Here is a 27,735-nt window from a genome sequence, read left to right as displayed (position 1 = left end):
TCCATATTTTGATTTTCAAGCATTCGCAATGTTTTTTTATCAGCTTAGTTTTTGTACTGTAGGCCCTAATAGAATACTTGCTGCCCTCTAGAGTCTAGATTATTTACAAATAAAACGAGCTTTAAAAGCAGTGAAGAGAGAGTAAGACCTTTACTTCTTCGTAGAGTAAATAAATTGGTTTAATGGGTGGGTTGTGGTTTAGTGGGAGAAACAATGTTTGGAGAGAAAGTGTTTTAAATATTCGTAGAGTTAAATGATGTGATCTTGGAGTTCAATAAGCTAAGAAACTGAATTTGATTTTAGACGAGAAGACATCACGTGAGTACGGTAGAAATAGAAAACCGAAAAATCTCTAGGTGGCTCAAATCGTTATTTATTAGATATTATTTTTACTTTTATTCAAACAATAAACATAATTAAAGTGCCGTGTTAATTATGTTTAATTTCGGCTTACTATGTGGTGGTTGGGTTATTCAAATGTATTGAAATTCATTTGTAACGACAGTTGCTTCTTTGCGTGCATATTTTCATGCGTAAACAGCTATTTAGTAAGATAATTTTGGTATGAAGTTTTCAGTAATTTCCCACTGTTGCACTAACAAAGAAGGAAAATTTCTATTACGTAATTTGTTTTCGAACTAGCTTAAGCCTAACTACGAAAGAAATACTAAATATACTAGTAAGACCTATAGCAGTAGTAGTCAAAAACATGGACGTAAAATTATCAAAAACGCCTTTTCAACCATAACTGTTTTCTGCTTTATAACAATGTGGCCAATCATTTGATATCGTATTACTCATAGTTTGTGTTCCCTACATTGTCACACGTTGTTTTTCTGGTCACATTGTAGCCTGTAATAGGTACTTTGTGACATTTTGTGTGTGGTTACTTGAAGCTATATCGTATCTTAAGTTGTCACGAAATATATTATCATAGTGTGTGCGATTAGGCCCTTGATGTTTTATCACCCTTTGTGATTTTATATATAGCATTTTTACATTTATCACACTTTGTGGCTCATCACTTGATTTCCTGTTGTATGTTGTAGCTTATGACAGGATGCTTTATCACTTTTTATGCCTGATTTCTTGATAACGTATTATATTTTACTGGAAAAATAACTTTAGTTGTTCATGGTATTGTTAAAAATAACCAAACTATTCATAAGTTGTTGTTTACTTTATGTAATAGTGTTAGTATTTTAGTGTTATGATCTGTAGTAAATGTGTTTATATGAAATTAACCTCCACATACCACGTTATTTTTTCAAACACAGTAATATAAAATGAGTAAAACATTAAAATAATGGTACAACTTACTTTTATGGATAAACTTTTTATTCTTTACTATGTTTAACCCTTAAACACCAGGAATGTTGCAAATAGCAGCGTCAGTTGATGATGGCTCCCATTTAAGGGTTAACTTTCTAATAGTGTATATAAATGAGCATGCTACTTTCAGAAATCCTACATCTGAGGAACAACTACACCAGAATAACTTTACATGGAAACCATACACTAGAGATGAACCAGTTTATGCAGATCTTGGAGAGCAGGCTACACTAAGAAGTGTTCACCTAAGTGATATGATCTTCTGGGTTGACTTTGTTCCACTGTTTACTGATTATCCAATGAACAGCGATGAAAGAATCCAGTGCAATCGGACAGTTTTTGTGATCACTTCCAGTTTTCTGGGTCTTACCTCCTTTCTTTGTTTTACTCTAATTCTTTACGCTTGTATTCAAAGACGACATCAACCTGGTGTTGTACTGAAAGATCCCCCATCATATTTGTGATAATGTAACTTATTCCATAACTTGAAAAGTTGCATCTGATTTATTCACTTTTTACATTTACAAATTTTAGAAATTTCATAAGCCAGCTAATGTAATGTCCAAAACTAACAACTGACACGATGACATAGCAAGGGAGAGGGGTAACTTCACCCCTCTAGTTGTGGTGAAAGAAACTTGAGATTTAGTGTAACGTATTCCAGAAATTGTAAGTTACAACTGATTTGTTCTTTCTACAGTTTCAAATGTTAAAAATTTCACAAGACAACTATTATTATTATGTCCACAACTGACACAGTGGCATAACTATAGGAAAGGGTATAACACTCAACTAACCTTGTTTTGAAATTTCAAATTGTTTTAGTTAAGTTCTTTTAATACTTTACAAAATTTTAGCTGTTTTTGTTTAACTTGCAATACTTTAAAATCTAACTGGAATTTAACATTTGGTATGTTTTGATTTTTAGTCTAAAGGTATTTTAACACGCACAACAGTGTAGTTTATCCATTATAATGTGAAAATTGTGATTTTTGGCATGTTAACAAAACCCTGTATCTTCTAGTGTCTGAATACATTACAAAAAAATCCACTGTATATAAAAAATGTTTCAATTTGTCAAGTTAACTTTACGTATACAATGACGGAAACTGTTTATTTCCACTTGGGGTATTCTCCTCTTAGTTAAATTTTTAACCCCCTTACATGAAGTGTATGTGTGCTATATACTTTAACAGCACGTTTCCTTCTGAATGAATAGATCAATTTCTAATAATAATACATTCAATTCATACCAGTATTTAACAGTGTATTTCAAATTACTACATTAAAGTATTATATTTTTAATGTGCACTTTTACACATATTGTTACACTCGGGGCCTAAATATAGAAATAAGGCACAGATCTGTGTATATCTTACATGTACTTAAACTCATAGCTAGCCACGAGCTTCTGGAGTGAGATGTGCATTTTGAGGTACTCTAGAACCCATAAAGTAATTATAAATGGGCCTGACTATACTAAACACACTATCAAGACCTTCAGCCTTATTTAATATTCCTTAAAAAATTTTTGAGGAAAAATAATTTTGTATTAGGTAAATGCAATGTTATGCTAATGTCTCATGAAGCACAGCTTTGAAATAAGCAACATTTTTTACTCTACTCCTTTTTGTTGTTGTTCTTGGTACAATAAAGAAATCGTTTGGTATTCTAAGCCTATGGTCTGTCTTTCAGTTTCTTGTTTACTCAACAATCTTAAATATGTAAACACTTAGCATGTTGTATCTTTTATGGTTTTAATAAATATGTGCAGTTAACAAACATATAGACTGGAAACAGGAAAACAACCGGTTACCAAGGGCATACCACATACTATAAAAACTGGCTACACACCAAGGATTTAGTGTTATTTGTTACAGTTTGTGAATATTATTATCCCATTTTCTTTTTTGTGTATGTTTGTGGGATTTGGAAAAATACTGACCCATACTAAGCAAGGAAATAGAACATCTTGAGACTTTGCTCTTCTATGCTACGTGGTTTGATGTCCATAAAAGTTCTGTACGATCCACAAATTACAGTTCTGCTATTTGATTTTAACTGTTATATTTTTATTTTATTCAGAGCAATTAGTGTTTGTTGTTCATCCAGCAGGAAAAACATTGACAGAATAGAATGGCTTCGTGTAAAGAATTAAGGAACCTGAATACAAACTTTTCTGTTTGATGTTCTATTTTAATATACGTTTGTGTCAAAGATAAAATAGAAATGCATCAGTTTCATGATGAAGTTGACATCACAATACCAGTATCCACACCCCATCCTGCAGGTCAACATTATTACAACAGAAGTTACAAATCATATCCTCCATTGTATATGGATTTAAGCACCTTAAGAGAATGTGTAACTTCATTGACTTTTGTAATAATTTTTAAGTATTACTTCTATTAATTTATTTGCTATATTACTATATGCATGATATCTAGGACTTGTTGAATTTATGGAAAAAAATTCAGTTACTTAACATTGTAAAAATATCCTGTTTTAGTTACTAACAATTTCGTACTACTTGGTTCTTTAAGCAAATCTAAAAATTTCTGCATGTTTATTAAAAAGAAATTGTTTTACGATCCTCTTTGGCATTTTAAAGATCATAGCACATGAAATTTAAGTTGTATAAACAAGTGAACTTCATTTTACTTCATTTAAAACCTGAGAACATTTTTGTTGCAAAGGATGTTCCAAGTAACAAAATATCAGTAAGAAAGATCTTTTAGACCAAGTATGTTTAAATTAAAATAGTGGTTCCCAAATTTTTCCAACAGATGGACCCAATTCAACTTGTTTACCATATTGGCAGTTTACCTCTCAAAACAAGTCTTTATTGTACTTAACTAGTCTATCATCCACAATTTTTCACCTGCACAGTTTGATTCTAGTTTTAAGAAAAGAACAGTGATAAGAGATGGAAAATTTTTAAAAATCTTTCAAGTTACTCTAATGTGAAGGATTATATTGCTTTGTTCAAACAATCTCGTGAATGTCTGATAGTTTCAAACGAAGGTCCAGCTTCACGTGAATGTCCGATAGTTTCAAACGAAGGTCCAGCTTCACGTTTATCTTATTTCTATACTTTAATTTTATATGCATCAATCTAACTTGAAGTCAACTGTCTTATTTTTGTGATCATTAGGTAACAATGCCAGGTGCACAACAAATTTACATAATTTGTTAATTACATTTATTAATTTGGAATTAATATATATTACTAGATTAATGTAATAATGTCTTAGCACTCTTTTGTATTGTTACTCTTTCAGTAAAAGGTAATTTGATTAATTTGATGTTTTACTACAGACCCCTCCCCCCTTAAGAGCAATGACAGATCCCCAGTGGACCACAAACCAGTTTGGGAACCTCTGAATTAAAAGATAGTTAATAGCAAGTCAACCTCCTAATTGTAATATCCATGTTCCTGGCATCCTGAGTATGTTTTAACATGCATTCTGCAAGTCCCTGCTTTAAAGTTTTTGGTATTATTAAACAGTACTTTAAACCAGAAAAGAAACAAACTGCAAAAAAAATGTATTCCAGACTAAATCTGCAGATACATGTGTGTATAGTTTTGCTAACTTTCAGATTAAATAAATCACATTTTATATTAGCAATTGTATTAAAATGTGATAGAGGAGAAGACATATCTTACTATTTTGAAGTGTTAAAACCAATGCTGTGTCAAAAACGTACACATTTTTTTGGATTTGGAATGGAACAATATACAAATGTTTTCATAGCTTGTAATTTTGTAAAAACAAATAACAAACTAATGTGCTCCCAAACTAGAAACTAGCAATTTATTTTTCATACTAACATTATGTTGATAGTAAACCTAGTATTTTATTAGTCAACACTAAAGCAGTACTAACAGTAAAGCCAATCTGAGGGGTAGGGGGATATTTGTCCTGAGCGTAAAATGTAGACTTTTTTTGCATTAATTAAATTTTCTGACGTTTTTTTTTATGTCCTCAATAAAACCAAAATGTGACACACTCTCAGCTTGGAGTTGCAAATTATATATACAAGTTTAATATTTAAATTATGTTTTTTACCTTTCTTTTTGGCTGTCATTTTTATTATAGTCGGGGACCTCAAAGCCAAGCCTCTCGACCTCTGAGAGTACTTGATTAATAGTAACACTAGTATTCATTTGTCAACACTAAAGTTAGTAGTAGTGGTAGGCCTAGTATTCAGTAGTCAACACGTGAGCAGGCCTAGTACTCAATTAAATAAAATAGAAGATAGTATTCAGAAGTCAACACTGAATACAAGACAGCTAAAAAAAAAAATGAAATAGGACATTTAAAAACTACTACTTTATTATAAAATAAAAAACAATTATAACACATTCCATGTACAACAATATATAAGCATATAAAAGAACTGTGGTTTATATTTAGGCCTAATACACTACCAGTTAAATTTACTTCATTCTATGAAAGCTATCATCGTACCCAGTGGGGATCTCGTTTATCTTATCACAAATGATATAATTTAATAAGAGAAAATGGTTTAGTGTTCATGCTGTCATGAACACAAATAGTTAGAAAACTGACCATACTAACTTGTTCTTTATTCCATTATATGAACTGTATAGACCTAAGTACTAGTTTGTTTTCCATCATATAACCTGTATATATCTAGGACTACTACAGTACCAGTATTATGTATTTTCATTATGCTCCAAAGTTCTAAAAGTTTCAAAACCCATCAATAATTGTCTAAATGTTCTACTTCCTCATCTTGTTTCTTACTATCTGGTTACTGTCAACACCAATTTGGTGCTAGTAGTATACCTAGTTATCAGTAGTTATAGTACTTACACAGTTACAAATTGGATTTTCTGTATATTATTCAGCATGTGCTTGTGTATACAATTAAGTTAAATAAAGTAGACAAATAAATAATGGATTACTAATTTCATTTTAATAAATAGCTAAATAGTAAGATACTTGTAATTTATGAAAATGTTACCTGATAAACTAGTACAAATTTCATGCTGTTAATTTTACTATATTTAGACTTAGCAATATGAAACTTAAATAATTTGTTTTAATGAACTAGGGTTTATATAATAGTACTTGCAACGTTTTTGTTGAAAAACAAAACAATTAAATGAATATAATTACACAGGAACAACATTTAATAAAAATTAGGTTGGATTTCAATTTGATCAGGTTTAAGGTTCTTTTGATAAAGAGAACAGAAACTAAATTTGGTGCACTCAATCATTTGTTTCACTTTCTAATTATTAAACAAAAGGCCCTAGATAATGAAAAAATTGTATACAATAAATTACTAAAAAGACATTAAATCAGATCAAAATGTAAAGTAATCCAATACTACAGTTTTTAATGAACAAATTGCAACAGATGAATGTTTAACTAAACGTACTAATGAAGTTAAATGTGTAAAAATACAAATAAATCAAACTGTATGGTATATTTAGGTGAACTAAATATGTTTAAGCTGTAAGATAGATCTAAGAAAACAGTTTGTTTAATATATTCTTAACAGAACATTATTGAAACTCTTACTAACTTTTAGACTGTTTTGGATGCTACATTTAGTTCTTAGATCTTCCAATAGGAAACATGCAACCTAAAAGTTGGTTCTTCGTAAACATAAAGTACAGCATTAATATATAGCCATAGAAGCTTTTTAACAAAAGACAAAATGACCTGGTGTAAAGACTGAATTTAGGGGCTGATGGGTGCCATTGTAGTGAGGCCTAAGAGAACCAAGGGCAAGTTTCTCACATTCTATGTACAGCTTGAAGTCTGGCTTCAGTTTTGATGATGATTGAATTGCTTGACCATGATTCAAGCTCTGCTGTACAAGAAGTACTGATTATCTCTGCAATATAACATGATAAAAAGGTATAACAATTAGGTATCGGTGAAATACTTGGATTGCTCTAGTTTATCTTAATACTGTTAACAGCTGATTCTGGATTCAAACATCAAATATTTACTAATTGTAGGAAGTATTTAATTTCGATTATGACCGAAATTCTTCCACCAGTATGTCTGAGTTGAATTTTTATTTGCAGGTGTTTTTTATTCTTATTACAAGGTTTTTGTATGCTTTCTTTTTTTCTTTTAACAATCTTTGATTGAAGCCTCGTATTGTCAGTTACAGTTTGTGTTTTAGTGGAACACTTCTGAGGAAGCTGTAAAGTGAAACAGTAAGTGACCAATTAAAAATAAGAATTTGATGTTACAGGGTCATTTATTATTAATACTAAAAGGTATCTTTAGGTACAGACTGAACTAGCTTGTAAACAGGTGTGTTTGTGTGCATATATTTAACTTGAACTTGAGGTGTAACTTTGGGGAGAGCTTCATTTAATCTGATCTTTTATAGCTTTGTCTGCATACATTTTAATTGTTTATTTCTGAAGTTTAGAGGTTATTTAGTTTATAGTTTCACGAACATTTCTTTCCATATGAAATGTATTAAAATTCCATAATGCAGAATTATTGTAAACTAGACCTATTTCCAAGTACAGAATTAAATTCATGTTGTTTCCAGTGAATTTCAATCCTAACAGTAAACACAATAGTTACTTTGAATAAGAAAAGATTCCTAACTGTGAAACTAATTTCTGCTTGATTTTTATAACATATTTATACAAAATGTGTGGTTACTTCAATGCATACATTTGAATAAGAGATGAGTGATTTTAGGATCAAAGCAAAAATGAGAAATGTCTGAATAACTGGTATGGTGACCTTCAGGTTAACAATACACGTTTTAAAACTTTTTGTTTCAAGATATTAAAATTAGGCTTCAAGTGTTTTCTAATGCTACTTTTTATCTAGCTATTACGTTTGTTTTGACACGACTGCATAATAACATTTCAACCTCGCTGTTATATCTGTGTCAACGAATGACACGTCTCACTAAATATCAAAATAATATTTATGCAAAAAGGTGTATTATGACAACTAATATTAATTATGGTTATTCTGTGTTTAATAGCAGTTACAACTTGCAAATTATTAAACAGTTCAGGTAAATAATTCCAAACTCTGCTATTTTTATTTCTTTTCAGTCCTCTAGATGAGTTATAAGATTGATCATAATGAGTTCTGGAAGTAAAGGTAATAGCATATTTGAAATTCCATTATAAAGTTTCCATATTTCTTTATTGAAGTTATCAAAGTGTTCGAACAAATAAAGTGTTAGACCTTTAAGATATCACGTATGTTATGGTTTGAAATCTCTCCACATTGCATGCCTTTTCAGCTGTATGAATTTTTTAATACTAAATGATTATTCAACGTGGTTTCACCAGGAGAAAATCTTACCTTACTAATCTTTTGACATTTTTTGAAGTTATTACTTGCGTAGATGAGGGTAAGACTGTTTTCACAAAGCAACTAACAAGGTATTTAAAAGGCTCGTTGAAACAAAATCAGTTGCTAAGTCCACTTGTTGAATAGAAGAGTGACCTAGAGGATAAAGCAGAATATGGTTATAAATACAGTTTTCAATTAATTACTTATCTTTGCTTATGCTATTAAGGTTTTGGGTGTTGCCAGCTGTGAAGAGGATACTGATGATTGAAGACATGATTTGTGTCATTTAGTAAGTTGGGTGAATTAAAGGCAGATAGCTTTTGATTATACTAAGTGCAGTTGTTAATGAAATTGTAATTGTGTGATTTTAATTTAAGGTGCATAAATTGGAAGGGCTGGAGTCAAGCCACGAGGGTAAATGGTTTTCAAAAACCATTCAGGATGACTTTCATTGCCAATTAGTCAAGAAACTTGCTAGAAACAATATTATTGTTTTATTTATTGTTAACTTTAAATACAAATGATCAAGAGGGTAAAACTGGGGAACATCCTGAGTACAAGTGATCATTGATGTATTAGGTTTGTTTTACTGCATGTGGAGATAACGAATAACTTTAGAACTTTGAATGGATGCAACAAGAACTAATTGTTGTGAATTGAACAGCTGAGTTACTTGGAGATGCTGATCAGATGTGAAAAAAAGATTAGATTCAACATAAATATGTTCCTTATAGAAAGAAGATGGTAGGTACAAGTAACAAGGAACAGGTTGGTTCACAAAGAGTTTGAGATAAATTTAAGGAAAAGCATAATAAATTCAAAACTTTTAAATTGAATGGTATTACAGGGATTTAGGAGATTATAGAATATAAAGTTGGTGAAAAAATTAGGACATAAAAAAAGATGTCAGAAAAGACTGAAAATTTAACAGTAAAGATTTCTTTAAACACATTAAACGTAAAAAAAAAAATGGTTGAATTGGGATAGTGCTCTTGGAGGGATGGTAACTGAAGGCTAGTACCTGATGGTTACAAGATGGCTGGGTTTGTTTTTTTTCTTTTGATTTTTACTAATGTAGGTACAAGCAGTATTCCACATCTTTAACAGTTGATAAATGGAAAGAGACCAAACTAGATGACTCCATTTATTCGGAGCTAGTTAAGAAAAAATTGGGAAGTTTAAAGAGTTTTGAAGGAGGTTAAAGATTGTATATTTGAGCCATTTGATACTATTTTTTGTCAGTTTTTGAATAGTTGGCAGCTACCAGAAGATTGGAAGTTAGCTAATGTAATTACTCTTCTCAAGGAAAGTGATAAAAATTGCTCCAGTATTTACTGACTCCTTAGTGTGGAAAGTGTGTGAAAAGACACTTTTTGCAAAGTCATTTAACAACATTTTTAGTTTTATTGGATAGTCAACATTGTTTCACTAAGAGAGATCTTGCCTCACAAATCCTCTGACCTTCTTTTAAAAGGTTACTGCTTATATAGATAAGGGCAAGAGTGTAGATTTGGTGTATCTGGGTTTTCATAAAGCATTTGACATGTGGGGATAAATTAACAAATAGGATAGATGAGTGACTGGATGGAAGAAACAAGTTGTTACAATTGGATTTCAATCAAACTGGATTAATGTCACAAAAGGGGTACTTCAGGGCTCAGTCTTAGGACTTTTGCTCTTTTATTTATGTACATGATAAAGATGAATGAATAGTAAATGAATTATTTAAATTTACAGATAATATTAAGGTCTTTGGTGTTTCTAGTTGTGAAGAGGATGCTGCTGATATACAAAAGGATTTAGATCATTTATTGAGATGGACAAATGAATTTCAGATGGGTTTTAATTATAATAAATGCAAAATAATGGATGTAAGTAATTATCATTTGAATTACAAGTATAATTTGGATTGAAATAACCTTAACAGTGTCATTGAAAGAAAGGGATTTGATGTAATAGTCAATCAGTCTTAAATACCATCTTAGCAGTGAGCTGTTCCCAATAGTAGGGTTAATGGGGTTTAAGTTTGCATCTACAGAAATATTGTATACAAGTCTACCAAGGTTAGGATTCATTGGTTAGGCCACATTCAGAGTACTATGTTCAGTCTTCAACACCTTACCTTAAGAAGGGCACTGAATTGTTAAAAAAGGCTTATAGGATGGATACTAGAATAATACCAGTGATAGAAAAGTTGTCATAAAAGGAGGGTTAAGATTGTGATAAAGATGAGTTTTACAGGAGATCTGGTTGAGGTGTTTTAAAGTTAAGGCAATCAGTAGTGTCATCTATTTCATGGTTTGTTTGCCCTAAGAACTTGGCACCTTCAAATGTGATGAAAGTGTTGAATTTAACAGAGTTTACAAGAGGTTTTGATAAACATTTAACTGATAAAGGCTGGCTTTCATTGTGTGTGTGTATATATTAGTGGATAGGACAGCCTAGATGGGCTAACAAACCCCTTGTTCTCCTAAAATGTTAATATTTAATGTGTAATCAGTATATATTTCATTTACAATTAATTATCTTTAGATTATTACTGATATTACAAGAATGAGATGTTACGTTGACTAAGTTAAGTATTTTAATAATGGTGAGAGGAAAAATTTTGAACATTTCAAGTGTTCAGGTTTTATCCCCCCAAACCCAAAATATTTTAAACATAAATAAAAACAAGTTGCAAAGTTTACTGAGCATCAGAAGTTTATCTCAAGAAAAAGTTTCACTGCAAAAGACAAACAAAAAAACCTATAACCACACTCCAAGTTTTACCATCAGTAGTGGAGAATATGACAATAGACAGTAAGTATTGTTTTGTATTTAGTATTTTAAAGTAATGGTTTGAGGATATAACCACACTCCAAGTTTTACCATCAGTAGTGGAGAATATGACAATAGACAGTAAGTATTGTTTTGTATTTAGTATTTTAAAGTAATGGTTTGAGGATATAACCACACTCCAAGTTTTACCATCAGTAGTGGAGAATATGACAATAGACAGTGTGAGTATTGTTTTGTATTTAGTATTTTAAAGTAATGGTTTGAGGATATAACCACACTCCAAGTTTTACCATCAGTAGTGGAGAATATGACAATAGACAGTGTGAGTATTGTTTTGTATTTAGTATTTTAAAGTAATGGTTTGAGGATATAACCACACTCCAAGTTTTACCAGCAGTAGTGGAGAATATGACAATAGACAGTAAGTATTGTTTTGTATTTAGTGTTTTAAAGTAATGGTTTGAGGATATAACCACACTCCAAGTTTTACCATTAGTAGTGGAGAATATGACAATAGACAGTGTGAGTATTGTTTTGTATTTAGTATTTTAAAGTAATGGTTTGAGGATATAACCACACTCCAAGTTTTACCATCAGTAGTGGAGAATATGACAATAGACAGTGTAAGTATTGTTTTGTATTTAGTATTTTAAAGTAATGGTTTGAGGATATAACCACACTCCAAGTTTTACCAGCAGTAGTGGAGAATATGACAATAGACAGTGAGTATTGTTTTGTATTTAGTATTTTAAAGTAATGGTTTGAGGATATAACCACACTCCAAGTTTTACCATCAGTAGTGGAGAATATGACAATAGACAGTAAGTATTGTTTTGTATTTAGTATTTTAAAGTAATGGTTTGAGGATATAACCACACTCCAAGTTTTACCAGCAGTAGTGGAGAATATGACAATAGACAGTAAGTATTGTTTTGTATTTAGTATTTTAAAGTAATGGTTTGAGGATATAACCACACTCCAAGTTTTACCATCAGTAGTGGAGAATATGACAATAGACAGTGTAAGTATTGTTTTGTATTTAGTATTTTAAAGTAATGGTTTGAGGATATAACCACACTCCAAGTTTTACCAGCAGTAGTGGAGAATATGACAATAGACAGTGAGTATTGTTTTGTATTTAGTATTTTAAAGTAATGGTTTGAGGATATAACCACACCCAAGTTTTACCATCAGTAGTGGAGAATATGACAATAGACAGTAAGTATTGTTTTGTATTTAGTATTTTAAAGTAATGGTTTGAGGATATAACCACACTCCAAGTTTTACCAGCAGTAGTGGAGAATATGACAATAGACAGTGAGTATTGTTTTGTATTTAGTATTTTAAAGTAATGGTTTGAGGATATAACCACACCAAGTTTTACCATCAGTAGTGGAGAATATGACAATAGACAGTAAGTATTGTTTTGTATTTAGTATTTTAAAGTAATGGTTTGAGGATATAACCACACCAAGTTTTACCAGCAGTAGTGGAGAATATGACAATAGACAGTAAGTATTGTTTTGTATTTAGTATTTTAAAGTAATGGTTTGAGGATATAACCACACCCAAGTTTTACCAGCAGTAGTGGAGAATATGACAATAGACAGTAAGTATTGTTTTGTATTTAGTATTTTAAAGTAATGGTTTGAGGATATAACCACACTCCAAGTTTTACCAGCAGTAGTGGAGAATATGACAATAGACAGTGAGTATTGTTTTGTATTTAGTATTTTAAAGTAATGGTTTGAGGATATAACCACACTCCAACTTTTACCAGCAGTAGTGGAGAATATGACAATAGACAGTGTGAGTATTGTTTTGTATTTAGTATTTTAAAGTAATGGTTTGAGGATATAACCACACTCCAAGTTTTACCATCAGTAGTGGAGAATATGACAATAGACAGTGAGTATTGTTTTGTATTTAGTATTTTAAAGTAATGGTTTGAGGATATAACCACACTCCAAGTTTTACCAGCAGTAGTGGAGAATATGACAATAGACAGTAAGTATTGTTTTGTATTTAGTATTTTAAAGTAATGGTTTGAGGATATAACCACACTCCAAGTTTTACCATCAGTAGTGGAGAATATGACAATAGACAGTATTGTGTATTTAGTATTGTTTTGTATTTAGTATTTTAAAGTAATGGTTTGAGGATATAACCACACTCCAAGTTTTACCATCAGTAGTGGAGAATATGACAATAGACAGTGTGAGTATTGTTTTGTATTTAGTATTTTAAAGTAATGGTTTGAGGATATAACCACACTCCAAGTTTTACCATCAGTAGTGGAGAATATGACAATAGACAGTGTGAGTATTGTTTTGTATTTAGTATTTTAAAGTAATGGTTTGAGGATATAACCACACTCCAAGTTTTACCATCAGTAGTGGAGAATATGACAATAGACAGTGTGAGTATTGTTTTGTATTTAGTATTTTAAAGTAATGGTTTGAGGATATAACCACACTCCAAGTTTTACCATCAGTAGTGGAGAATATGACAATAGACAGTGTGAGTATTGTTTTGTATTTAGTATTTTAAAGTAATGGTTTGAGGATATAACCACACTCCAAGTTTTACCATCAGTAGTGGAGAATATGACAATAGACAGTGTGAGTATTGTTTTGTATTTAGTATTTTAAAGTAATGGTTTGAGGATATAACCACACACCAAGTTTTACCATCAGTAGTGGAGAATATGACAATAGACAGTGTGAGTATTGTTTTGTATTTAGTATTTTAAAGTAATGGTTTGAGGATATAACCACACACCAAGTTTTACCATCAGTAGTGGAGAATATGACAATAGACAGTGTGAGTATTGTTTTGTATTTAGTATTTTAAAGTAATGGTTTGAGGATATTGTTCTTATTTTTATTTCTAACATTACAGAACTACTCACCATACTGTTGTACATTTTAATGGCCAGTTTTAAGCTTAAGAATTGACAACCATTGTTTTTTGTTGGTAAAGCTATCCAACCTTTAGAGACGTGCCAACTTAATAATAATGAAGGAGAAAAGCTGGGACTTCTGGTATTTTAATCTATTGTTAGTTCATTCAGTGTAAAACTATAGTACAATCAAACTACTGTACATCACTTAATTGTAGTGACAATTATAGAAACTGACACAAAACAGAGCACTGCCATAAACACTGCAATTCATAGCCATGTGCATCCTTCACACGCGTGCATCCAAACGTAATCGTTTTATACCATTAACAGGTGCCCCTGAGGAACTATGAGCTTAGCCTTAGAAACATTTAGAATCATTTCAGATAATAATAATGTATCAGTATAGGGGATCCAGCACAATGGTTTCACCAGATCAAAAAATTACAGAAATACATCAAATGTTCTTATTGATTTATTTTATTTCACAATACAAAACAATAACCATTATGTGATAATGCAGGATGTATCACATTGTAACACAAAGAGATAATAGTACATGTTACAATATATAGTATCGCATCATTTATCGTTAAGTCAACCACCAAAATTTCTCTAACTTTTTTATAAATATTCAAGATTTTTTTTTCTTTTGAACACTATTTCAATTATGGGAAATTGCTCTAAGTTTTTCTTTACATTAATTGAATTATCACACTTTTTGTTTTGTGTTCATGCAAAATTGTTTTTTTTTTGTATAAATGTTTTTTGTACTTTATAATAATTTTTAGTATCTTGTATTCAACTGAAACATGTGTTTGACAATTGTTTTATTGAAATAGAACCATTGCTCTCCAGTGAGATGCCAATTTTATGCAACAATGTGTAATTTCTCATTGTGAAAAATAGAAGATACAGTTACCTAATTAGGTTCTCACTTCAAAACACTCTTTTGAAGTAATTCTTATGATGTAATTTAAGTTCTCACTTTGAAACAAACATTTGAAATGTGTTCAAAAAACATAATAAAGAAATAAATAAAAAGGTGAAATACATAAAAAAAATATTTGGGTGAGACATTGTACTTTTTTTATCCAAAACCCATTGAGACATTGTCCATATCCCACATATGTGGCTCAAAGAAAGGCTAGTTTTGAAAAGGGTTATTTTTCCACTGTCATTGAAATCAAACTGATGACATATAATTTGGAATTAATATTTCTATTATGTAAATGTTAAGCATAATGTATGTTTCAGGAAAGCATTACTGTTTAAAAAAACATTAGAGAATTTAATGTTGCCTTTGGGTAATGCAATTAATGTTTTTCCCAGTATACATTTCCTTATCCCATTTGAACGTTAGTTGTACAGTTAGAGAGCACACACGTTAGGTAATGCTACTTTCTAGGACTTCTTGCAGGAAAATTAGTTGATTTGTGACTAATACTTTTCAAACCCACTCTAATGATCTGCAAATTGTGGAAACTAAATATGACAGGGAAAACATTAGACACTACACAGAGTGGAAGGAGAACTTGTAAAACAGTTCACACAACTTTGTGTTTGATTTTTTAGAATGTAATTTACCCTTCAGTTATTGATAACAACAAACAGCTGTCGACGTAGTTTGAGTATCTTCTATGTGTGTAAAGGAGATCACATGCTTTTATTACAAGCTCCAAATGTACGTACCCAGAATATCTCAACACCTTGGGTTTGGGGTAAGATTAAATCAAATTATATACTTGCTGGATTGATTTTAAATTCTAATTGTTTTATTTACTCAATTTGATTACTCGAAACATGATTGTAGCTACAAGTTATTTTGAAAATATTTATATGTGCAAAAGTAATGGGACAATCAGCTGATAAATTTTCAAAATAAAAATGTTTCCTAATTAAATTGCTAGAAATATACTGCATTTAACATCTCACCTTTATTTATTGGTAAAAACTTAATATATTACATAATCATAATTATGGGACTGCCAAAAATAGTAGTATGCACACTTTATTTTAGTACTAAATATCATGTATCATCAAGTATGCACAATGATTGGAAAAAGTTGGTAGACTAGTGAGTTAGGCTTAAAGCAGATGTCACGACAAGTTTACAACCGACATAGCACAAACCTTTTTATATGTATAAAAGACAAACGCATACGATAATTACTTACAAACTGTCTAGTTTAGAATAAAAAGACCTGTAATCTCATATTCTTATGCATGTGAAATGACAAATGCTCAATTTCAAAAAATTTATATAAAGAATTAAATACCAATATCAAATGTTCTTGCTCTCAAAAGTAAAAAATGAACTGTGTATTTAACAACCAAATAACTAAATTACCTTTAACGTTTGAGGAATGAAAATGTTTTAAGGATAAAATAACATTTTGGTTTTCTAGAGTCATGGGAAACCTCGTATAATCATAATAACGGCAATGTGCATTAGTAAAGAACGAAAACAAGTTATACTGCTGAAGCAAACAATCTTAGAATTGAGGAAATAAGGTAAAACTAGCCTTAAGGTAAATGAAAAAAAATTATAAAACAGTGCAAATGAAACTAATTAATATAAACACTACAGTAATGAAGCCATTTTTTTAATTACAAGTTGATTATCACATTGCAAAGAAAACTTTTATTAACTTTAAAACTGTAAGGACAGGTGGTTTTAAATGTACAGATGTCACAGTAAATTATTGATAAGGTTATAAAGAAAAAAATATGTAAAAAAAACAACTTCTGGAATTTTTATTTAAAATAGACATAAACTATTTTATTAGTTAAGATAATCCATTTTATTCATTTCACCCTTCTTCCCAGTGGCTGTTCTGCCCTTATCAATAAAAGTGTTAATACCCATACCACCAGGTCTAAGATCCATTTTTATTTCAAGTGGGTTTCTCGTCACGTAGAAGCCCGCCATCCGTGAATGATCACAAGATTCCAAACTACGCAAATTGCAAATACGCCATCTAATTTCACGGGAATCTATGCACGTTATTCAAAATAATTTCGATACAATGCCGAGGAAAAAAAAAACTTTATTGTGGTAAAAAAAAGTGTGGCTACGAAAAAAAAATCAAACTATATAATAATGTGCAGTAAAGGTAAATAAAATCGCTGTTAATATTTTTCCGAGGGCACTTGTAGTTTTAAGCTTTTAAAGTACACGTGGTTAAAGGCGACCTAAATTGCTTGGCTACCAGCCATCGGGCAAAACAAAGTGTTAACAATTAAAATAGCGTGTGCATTGTATGCTGATTATTATTGGTTTTGAAATACTTTTTTAACGGTCCTACCATTCAATTACTTTTATTTTCAAAATTTCAATAACTATATTGACTGTACACCTTTTGCACAGTGCATGTGGATAAGATGCTATATTTCTTCTGACTAGAAACCTGAAGGTGAATCAAACCCTACATATATGATTATCACATTTATTATTCGTTACTCCAGTAAATTTTATGTAAGTAGTCCAATATACTAGTTTAGTGTTTCTCAATTTTGTTTGTGGAAAGTTTGAACAATTATGGAAAGGAGTGTTTTGGTGTAAGTGTCTGTTGCTGATAGCAAAGCAACATTAGGCCATCTGTGTGTCCACCGAGGGGAATCGAACGCCTTATTTTACTGTTGTAAATCCATACACTTAACGCTCTCCATGGGAGACAACTACGGAAAGGAATCGGCTGCTTAGTGTATAAATGCCTTTGTGATCCGCAGAAATAAAATCTTTCGGTCTTTAAAGAATATTTCAAGACCATGTCAGTGTACAGCTATTCTTAAAATATACACTCACCCTTGGCAACTATCGATTCTCCATAACTCTTGTGGTGTAAAGTATAGTGTTAGTTTCCAGTTATTAACGATAGCAACTTATTTCGTAAGTCACAAAACATACATTATATTTAAATTTCCTTATATTTTTAGAATACTGATTGTTACACCTAGCCAATGTGTTTTCACTGGGTTTTTTTTTTAATTCTTCCTAATAATTATAATATTGCTTATTGGTGTTGGTAAGTGACATGTTGGAGAAAGGGAAATTTCTATTTCCATAGAAATATTTTACGCCAACAGTTCAAAACTAGAACTTCGTAAGATACACATTACTTATATTTCCTTTTGTTAGTATTAGTTATAACAATTAGTATAAAAAAAAGTTATTACTTTTTAGTTTTATTCATTATTTACCATTATATATTGATATAAATCTTCTAAATTAGCCGAATTTTATGAAGTATTTTTGGGATTACGACCGAAAATATCTTTAACAGCGATTGTACTCAACTGATTAAACTAAGCATTCTAGTAGTTAAACCTGAAATCATAAGAAAATTGTATTTAATTCCAGATTATATTTTACTAATATAATAAAAAAATGTGTAATCATTATATAATGAACTGTATTCAAAGACGCTTTGTTTTTAATAAGAGCCATAACTATTTACAGATTTAGGTTGTAAGAATTTTTTGTATTGTCAATTTGTTGGTCGTTATTATAATAACTTCCTGTATAAGGAAGTTACGTACTAAGAGCGACACTAAAAATCAACTTGTCCATCAGTATAGTTTTTTAAATACAATGCTTCGTGTCTCCCGATTAAAAATGTATGAAATATTGCCGTAAAGGAAAACATGGCTGAAAAATTTAATAAAAATATATGCAATAAATACAACCTTTTTAGTAATACATTGATTTTATTTCGCCATCAAGATTTTTCAATTTCTCAATTATATCTTTATGTTCAATTATTACGGTGACTGTTACCATGTTTAAGTAACCTGGAGTAACGTAATGAATTATAAATTCCATTTTTTAATAAATTTACAAACCAACCATTTTAGTGTTTTATAGTTATGTTACCCAGAAATCTGCAGTATGATGTCATAAGATAATCTCGAAACCCAGCGTTCACTCTAATAAAGCCACGTGATCGAGACCGTCCTTCTCTCTTTTCTTCGTGGCAGTTGGATGGTGAGTACGTATATTAGTGTTTTTCTGTATCTGTTAAAATCTGTTGAAATAGAAGGTATTGATAGTTATTGATATTTGGTTTTTAGTTATCGTATATTAGTTGTATTAATAGTATTATTAGTTTTATGTAAATATTTTCATATGATAAATAAATTAATTTTGTTTGTTGAAGACCGGAATGTTTGAGATTCAGGTTTATAGACTTGAGAAAAATGTGGTTGAAAAGAAAATTATTTTATTAAATGTTTCTTAAATGTTACAGTAATATACTTTGTTTTCTTTTCAATAACACAAACTGAAAGTTCTAGTCATTAAATAATTTCGTAAAGAAATGGATTGTTATATTCATAAAATGTATACATAGTCAACATGGTCTTTGTCAAAACGTAGAATATGCCACGAACACGCCCGTCCGCCATGTTCTCTACTTCAGTCTTTTCATTAGATTGTACGTTTGTTAGGCTTTACCTTAATTTGGTATAGTTTAAAGCTTCATTTGGTCCAAGAGTAATACTATAGAAAATGTCTTTAATTTTAGAACTTTCGGATTTTAAAAGCCTGCATTTGGTATGAAATAAAATAATGATTAAGAGTACGCTTTTTGCCATATTGTCTTGTAAATTGTAAGCCTAACACTAAGTAATATAATATTACTAAAGTCAGTACTAACTTGTCTTTAAAAACGAAAGGAAGTGATAAAATGAGATAGAAATTTAAGAAGTTAAGATATCAACTCTTTAAGAAATTACACGTGATGACGTTACTGAATATAAAAGTTAAGATTATCTTAAATGAGAGATTTTTGGAATTCTCGTGTCGCTGACGTGGCTACATACCATGGTTTAGACATTTAATATTAAGTCTTAGCAGTGACGGGTATAATTTTTTTTTTATAAGATAGCTAATAATGTACTATTTAAATTATAGCAGGCTCTAATTTTGTAGTTCTGTATTTTGTACGCTAATCACTACGTTTTTAGTAAGCAACAGTAATTTGCAGAATCAAGAACTTTTTCGAGTTTCCTTCTGAATTCTTATCCAAACTGGACATGCAAGTTAAACTGAGTTTTATGTACAGATGGATATTGTTACCTAGTGTTGAATAGGCCTTTATTTCTTGAGATAACCACTTCGAGAAAATATCTCAGAACGGGTGGTACAGGTTTTAACACTTCTACTAATAAAGCAGAGAACAACGTTTTGACCTTCCTAGGTCATCTTCAGGTTAACAAAAAAAACCTGAAATGTCGAAACATAAAATAGTATATAGTAAAACCACTCGTTCTGAGATGCATTTTGAGGCCTTAGTATCTTAAGTTTTCTAGAGTGCATTGTTACTGCGGGATCTGTCTAATCTTTGTACATTTAAAGATCTGGGAGTCACATGGCATGCATTGCAGTACAAATTATTTACGTTAACAACTGCAAACAATTTTGTGGTAAAGGTTAAATGGACAGCTATTTCAGAGTTCATAGTGGTACTCGGAAGTTATAAAGGAATTTTTTAGTTAAAATAATAATCCACTCCTAGCCAGTTGTGGCATGTTTCTGAAACAGACAAGTGAAAAGAGAGAAGGTATAAACAAACTCTTGAAAGTAGTAATTTCTTGTAAATACGTTTTGAAGATCAGGTGTAAAAAGAACCTTGAAGTAAAGAGAGTACAGTTTATTGACGAATAAGTCCATCCTCCTAAATTTAAAGAAAGATTGGTTTTATAGTAAGTTTGCTGTCTTTGAGGAACAGACGAACATGGTCAGTACTAGCAGACATTGTCATGACCCTTTCAAACATGTACAGGGTGGCCCGTAAGTCCCTACCCATCCATGTATCTGTGGTCTGTCCCTCATTCTCGTTGCATATTTTGCACAGTACGCCCTTCAAGTATAATAAAATCGAGACATATATATCATATGGCTTACATCAGCCATATTTCTCTGAATAAAAAAAATATAATACATGTGTAATTGAATATAACATGGATGGGTATGGACTTACTGTAGAAAGATTAAATTTCTTGTATTCAAAAAGGACGTAGAATATTTAAACTACATTTCAGTATGTATTAGTTCTCTATGGAAAACTCAGGCATAGTGACTTCAGGTATGATGTTATTTTTAAAAACTATTGTGGTAATTTATTGGATTAAAAATGTTTGATAGCTCAAATATGTGGAAATTGGAAAACTGATAAAAACTAGCAAAGATTTGTTTCACCTGAGGTGTCATTCCACTGTCCAGTTTAGCACTTGAATTGCAAAAACATTCAGCTAAGGGTGTGTTTCAGTTATAGATATGAATTTTTAGTTGTAAAAAATTGAAAGGTTGGAAGTATTAAGTGGCAAAAGAAAGTATCTTATTGTTTTGTAGATCACAATTTTATTTTTCCAGTGTTGAAAATTAAATTTTAATATTGGATGTAATGGTAGAACTGATGTCCACTTTTGGGTAATTTATCTGAAGATTTTGTGCTTTTCTCTTTATAGATTCTATAGTCAAGTAACATCAATCTACGATGGGAAAGGAAAAGACCCATTTGAATATTGTGGTCATTGGCCACGTAGATTCTGGTAAATCAACGACCACCGGTCACCTTATCTACAAATGTGGCGGCATCGACAAAAGAACTATAGAGAAGTTTGAGAAGGAAGCTGCTGAGGTAAGTACGAGTAATAAATGTAAAGGTAAATTTTAGTATTGCTGAGTAACAATATTAGACGTTTTAATGAGGTTAAAAGTCCAAGTCTGAAGGGTTCTAAGTTGGGTGGAAGTTTCTTGCTTTTTATCAGTATGCAATTTTGAGGAAACATGGAATTGTTCAGGGTTTTTATAAAATTGTATTTTCGACTTTTAATATAGCTTGGTAAGGGTTCATTCAAGTATGCCTGGGTGTTGGATAAACTGAAGGCTGAGCGGGAACGTGGTATCACCATTGACATCACTCTGTGGAAGTTCGAGACACCAAAGTACTATATCACCGTTATTGATGCTCCAGGACATCGTGATTTCATCAAAAATATGATTACTGGAACATCCCAGGTAGGTGCTTCAATTGTCAAATATATTATAAAATGTTTTTAGGCTTTTAATTAGCAAAGACTTAAATTTATAGTATTACATCAGTAATGTAATTAGTAATTCAGTGTGTAAAGTACTTTATAAACTTTGTTTATTTCAGTATTACATAAGTAATTTGATCAGTATAATACAATCAGTAGCATGTGGAATTATGTAAAATTCTAACTTGTATATTGGAAATTGTTTCAAAGGCTGATTGTGCTGTTCTGATTGTTGCTGCTGGCACTGGTGAATTTGAAGCTGGAATTTCCAAAAATGGTCAAACCCGTGAACATGCCTTGTTGGCTTACACTTTGGGTGTGAAGCAGATGATTGTAGGAGTAAATAAGATGGACACGACTGAACCTCCCTATAGTGAGGTAAGTTTTTCAACAGCAGTAACTGATTTTTCTTTTGTCATTGCAAATCTGTGGAGACCCTGGTATATTAGTGTTATTAACCTTTCTGTGGAGAGCTTGGTCATATACACTTTTGCACAGTGTTTATACTATAACCTTTGCAGTATATGTATTTTCAATAAATGTGGTAACTAAATATTTTTGAGTGTCTTGTTACTAGTCTAAGTGCAAAGTGATTTCATGCTGTCATTAATATCTTGTTTTTTGTATAAACTCTAAAAACCTAAAAGCATATTAAATGTTTGTTTCAGTAACATTTTGAGGTCAATTTGACCGATCTCGTAACCATCATAAATATACTGGGAAATGTAAATTATACTCATTTTGTGACAGAATGGCTTCATTAAAATATTAAACAGATGTCTATTTAAATGTTAACATGTTTTTATGATCTCGTTTTGTTTTTTTTGGTTAAGTTAACATTACTTAGTGGACTAGTATTTTGTAGTATAATTTACATTTTAAGATTTAAGTCTCGAACAGTTTCTACTTAAAAAAAATTAATGTAAATATTTGCATTGCTGCTCTAAATTCACTTAATATTGATTTATTGTAAGTTTTCATATTTTGTTTATCTCCTTTCATAATCCAGAAAAGTTAAATTTATTCAAAATCATTGTTCAATGCTAAATTTTTAAGGAAACTTCATGGTTTAGTAGGTATATTTGGTCTGGACAAAAATATGAAGACAGATTAAGTTATGACAGTATTGATGTATAGACCCAATAGACTTTTTATTATATTCATATATGAACAAAGGTTCATCATAATCATTAAATCTACTGACAAAACAAAGATAGTATCCTTAAGTTTGGAAAACAAATCATAATTAAAGTGTAATCTAGACTGATTTTTTCTGAAAAGTTCCAAACCTTGTTGAAATTTCAAACTGTTTTTGATGTTTTATTTTGTGATGAGAGCAATATAAGTGTTTTTAATGTTATTGTATACCCGTAGACCACTACAAAATGCTCATCAATGGTTCATTAGTTTCTTTTAATTTTGTACTTAATGGATGTAGAAAACCTTCAGTAGCTGGAAACGATTTTGGGCTTAAGTGGATAAAAGTACAAGTGCTGGTGACGTAACTTGAGCCACTATTTTGTTGGTCAAGCTGCATGATTTATCATAAATGTAAAGCTATTTTGAATGATTTGTTTGTACAGTTAACATGGTGTATCCTGAATGTTTATTTACAGAAACGTTTCGAAGAAATTCAGAAGGAAGTCAGTGCCTACATAAAGAAAATAGGCTATAATCCTGCCACTGTTGCCTTTGTTCCAATCTCTGGCTGGAATGGTGACAACATGCTGGAACCTAGTTCTAACACATCGTGGTTTAAAGGTTTTAAAATTGAACGCAAAGGTCAAGTAAGTGAGGGCAAGACTCTGCTACAAGCTCTTGACTGTGCTGAACCCCCCTCTCGTCCCACTGAAAAGCCTCTTCGTCTGCCTTTGCAAGATGTCTACAAAATCGGAGGTGAGGCCCCAGTACTCTTAGTGAAGAGTAAATACGTTGTTCCAGTTATTGTGTATGTATGATATATCGTATTGCAATAAATGTTTCAGTTTTCTATAATTTTCAATGTTTTATTTACCAGGTATTGGTACTGTACCTGTTGGTAGAGTGGAGACTGGGATATTGAAACCTGGCATGGTGGTTACCTTTGCCCCAGCCATGATCACTACTGAAGTAAAGTCCGTTGAAATGCACCACGAATCTCTTACGGAGGCTCTTCCAGGTGACAACGTGGGTTTCAACGTGAAAAACGTCTCGGTGAAGGAACTTCGTCGTGGGTACGTGGCAGGAGACAGTAAGAATGACCCTCCCCAGTCCACAGCTGACTTTATAGCTCAAGTTATCATTCTCAACCATCCCGGTCAAATCACCAATGGTTATGCTCCAGTTCTGGATTGTCACACAGCCCACATTGCTTGCAAGTTCAAGGAGATCAGGGAGAAATGTGACCGACGTAGCGGCAAGAAACTTGAAGGTACGTTTGAGGGCGAACAGTTCGTTTTGTTGATGTGGTTATTATAGAAAAATTCATTCTTGCAAGAATATAGTTTATTTATTATTAACGTGTAGTGTGGTTTTGTTTATTGTAGATAATCCCAAGTTTATAAAGTCTGGTGATGCAGCTATTGTGGAGTTGGTTCCATCTAAGCCTATGTGTGTGGAATCGTTCACGAACTATCCTCCCCTGGGTCGTTTTGCTGTCCGTGACATGAGGCAGACCGTGGCCGTAGGTGTCATTAAAGAGAAAACCAACAAGGAAGTGAGTAGCGGAAAGGTTACCAAGGCCGCAGAGAAGGCTTCCAAAAAGAAATAACTAGAGTTACAGGGTGGCAAGGTAGCAAAACTACGGACAGAAAACGACCTGGTTACAACGTGTGGTTATTTAAAAATGATAAAAATATACATCATGAAACAATGGTTTGCTTTCTTCTGTAAGATCAGAATCTTCCTGTTCCTTGTTATTCTCTTGTTTTTACATGTTTGGCTACTTTGCCACAAGTTTCATAGGAAAGAATTCCGAAGGAAAGGTGGTCAGCTATTATGTTGATCTTGTATGACTTTAGCTGAACTTTGTTTTAAAATAAAGTCAGTTTATGTTTCACTGTGTCTGACTGATTTTATTTCACGTTTCACTGGGATGACTAATTTGGTTTTAAGAAATTTAAATCAAATAACCAATATTTGGAAATTCCTTGTTATAGTTGCCAACATAATGGCTGAACAGTCGCATATGTTGAATCAATGAAATTGTTTTACGTTATAATGGTTGGTAAAATGACCGTGGTAGAGAGTACTTTTTACATTATGAACTGTTATATACCCACTTGTGTTGCCATCTGTGTCACATTAAGCTTTGTCATAACCTTGCAAAATGGGTTAAGTTCATTTGTGTGACGAATATGAAAATAACGGACTTTGTGTTGACTGTAGTTTCAGATCAGAGTTCATGTGACTATTCTGACATTAGAAGGTAAGGGTTTGTGCATTCTTATAGTATTATCAGTTTCATGCATGTCTAGGTAAGAAAACTGGCATCAGATGGCACATAATATTGTAATTTAATTTTGGTTTTAACTTATACACAGTAGGACCTGAATTCGGGGTCAATCTCGGGTATTGGTCACTCAGATATTCCGGATTGAGGGCAGTGTCTTGTAGCATTCAACACATGTACACTCATTTGGGATCGGGTAGTTACCCTTACATGGTGTATCCCTAAATTCCAAACATCGCATAATAACAACCGATATTCAAACCCTTGTGATGCGTATTAAAAGTAGAAGCTTTACCACTGAGGATTTCTGATTTGTAAACATCCTCAAGTACACAACTTGTAAATCCACCAGTTAATGTGCTAAAGGGTGAATATGTATAATGAAATTTTTATTTCTCTACTCATCTGGAATTATTAACTTGGAGAAATTGGATACAGTAGAATATCAGGATTCGGGTCATGTTAAGCACTGACTTCTTCCTCGTGAATTATTTACAGTTACTGAATTTTTATTACGTTACAGCACGTTTTGTTCGCAGTTTTCAGTTAACTATGGTGTCATATCCAGTTCATGTTGTAATATTAATACGGAAAATAATAATATTGATGCTGTTTAATTTTCTAATCCACACCATTTCTGGTTTTTACTCTGGTTAGAACAAGATCTTACGCCTGAATTAAGAAATATTTCGTGCTTCTCCATGTAGCATAGTTTTCTATTGGAGTAAAATTTAAGGTTATTAAATTTAATGCATGAAATATAATAAATTTGGATAGTAGAAATCTTGACCACATCTCTCCTGTGAAATGAGCTACTTTGAACAAGGAGTGACGTGACTACTTTTATTTTTTGCGAAATGTCTCGATTAACTTATTCTGTCCTACAAAATATATTCATGGAGAATGAAGACTACTAAATATGTACCTATTTTTAAATGTTTTGTACCTTCCAAAGAGGAGATTTGAAATCTTTTAAAATAACATGATAAACTTTTAAGGTAAGATATTTAATGTGCATTACAAGGGTTTCAAAAATAAAATTCATTATGCACTGAGAGCTCACTTTTGCTTTCATTAAAAGCAGAGCTGGGTGTGTAATTTGCCACTAAAAATACTCCAATTACACATCTACTTAATAATAACCTGATTAACAAACAAACTTTTAGATAGGTCGTTATAACAGTCAATTTCACTATTCGTCAGTGAAAGAGTAGCCCAACAGTGTTATTAAACGTATATTCCTCTTCACTTTTTACTTTAAATGTCGACTTCTTCCCATCCTACTGCGTTTCAAACTTACGTGTTTTAATGAACACAGGTGTAGTGTTTTTTTAATTTCGTGCAAAGCTGCACGAGCCGTCACTAATTCAGCAGTGTAAGACTAGAGGGATGGCAGCTAGTCGTCGCCACCCACCGCCAACTCTTACCAATGAATAGTAGGAATCTCCGTCACATTATAAAGCCCTCACTGTTGAAAGAGCAAGCATGTCTGGTGCAACGGGGAATCGAACCCGCGACCCTCAGGTTACGAGTCGAACGCCTCAACTCGACCACGCCGGGCGTAATTACACCACCAACTTGCTTGTCAGGATATAATTGTTTACTACAACTGGCTGCTGAGTTTGAGAATAAGAGACCTCTAATGCTGAATGAAGTTTTGGTTCTCCAGGCACGATATCAGTAAAGCAGTATTATGGAGACACCCACTTATATATTTCTTCCAGTGTTTTAAGAGTACAATACAAATCTATAGGGTGATTACTTCAACGACTTTTAAACTTTCTCCAGGTTAATTATTTTAATAATCACACAAAAACAAAATAATTTGAAACTTTAAAACGGAATGGTATGTATCTTGTGTTGATTAAAAAAAAGTACGTGTTTATCACGATGGCCTTAAGACACCTAGTTGTGAGTTATACGAA

At 31.7% G+C, this 27,735-nt stretch overlaps 2 protein-coding genes across 5 annotated transcripts in view; both read left to right on the top strand.

The window, feature by feature from the left end:
- Positions 1-3,007, top strand: part of LOC143246685 (carboxylesterase 1E-like) — a 29,007-nt gene extending 26,000 nt beyond the window's left edge. For both annotated transcript variants that reach the window (XM_076493764.1, XM_076493763.1), the window contains exon 10: positions 1,463-3,007. In XM_076493764.1, the coding sequence (XP_076349879.1) occupies positions 1,463-1,796 (334 nt within the window). In that variant the 3' untranslated portion in view covers positions 1,797-3,007. The remainder of the gene's footprint in view (positions 1-1,462) is intronic.
- On the top strand, positions 122-25,415 carry LOC143246686 (elongation factor 1-alpha-like). 3 transcript variants are annotated; one of them, XM_076493765.1, is made up of 8 exons: positions 122-141; positions 19,205-19,324; positions 21,808-21,980; positions 22,181-22,360; positions 22,591-22,758; positions 23,997-24,276; positions 24,398-24,790; positions 24,906-25,415. In XM_076493765.1, exons 3-8 carry the CDS (start codon positions 21,837-21,839, stop codon positions 25,127-25,129), a joined length of 1,389 nt encoding a protein of 462 aa, XP_076349880.1. In that variant the 5' UTR covers positions 122-141; positions 19,205-19,324; positions 21,808-21,836; the 3' UTR covers positions 25,130-25,415. The 3 variants fall into 3 exon arrangements, with proteins under 3 accessions (XP_076349880.1, XP_076349881.1, XP_076349882.1); XM_076493766.1 differs by lacking the exon at positions 122-141 and having other exon boundaries at positions 19,210-19,328; XM_076493767.1 differs by lacking the exons at positions 122-141; positions 19,205-19,324 and adding an exon at positions 19,340-19,379.
- Positions 25,416-27,735: the final 2,320 nt, after the last annotated feature.

Source organism: Tachypleus tridentatus, chromosome 3 (genome assembly GCF_004210375.1).
Source record: "Tachypleus tridentatus isolate NWPU-2018 chromosome 3, ASM421037v1, whole genome shotgun sequence".
NCBI classification, from domain to species: Eukaryota; Metazoa; Arthropoda; class Merostomata; order Xiphosura; family Limulidae; genus Tachypleus; species Tachypleus tridentatus.
The sequence above is the reverse complement of the archived record's forward strand: the minus strand, read 5'-3'. Positions and strand labels throughout refer to the sequence as shown.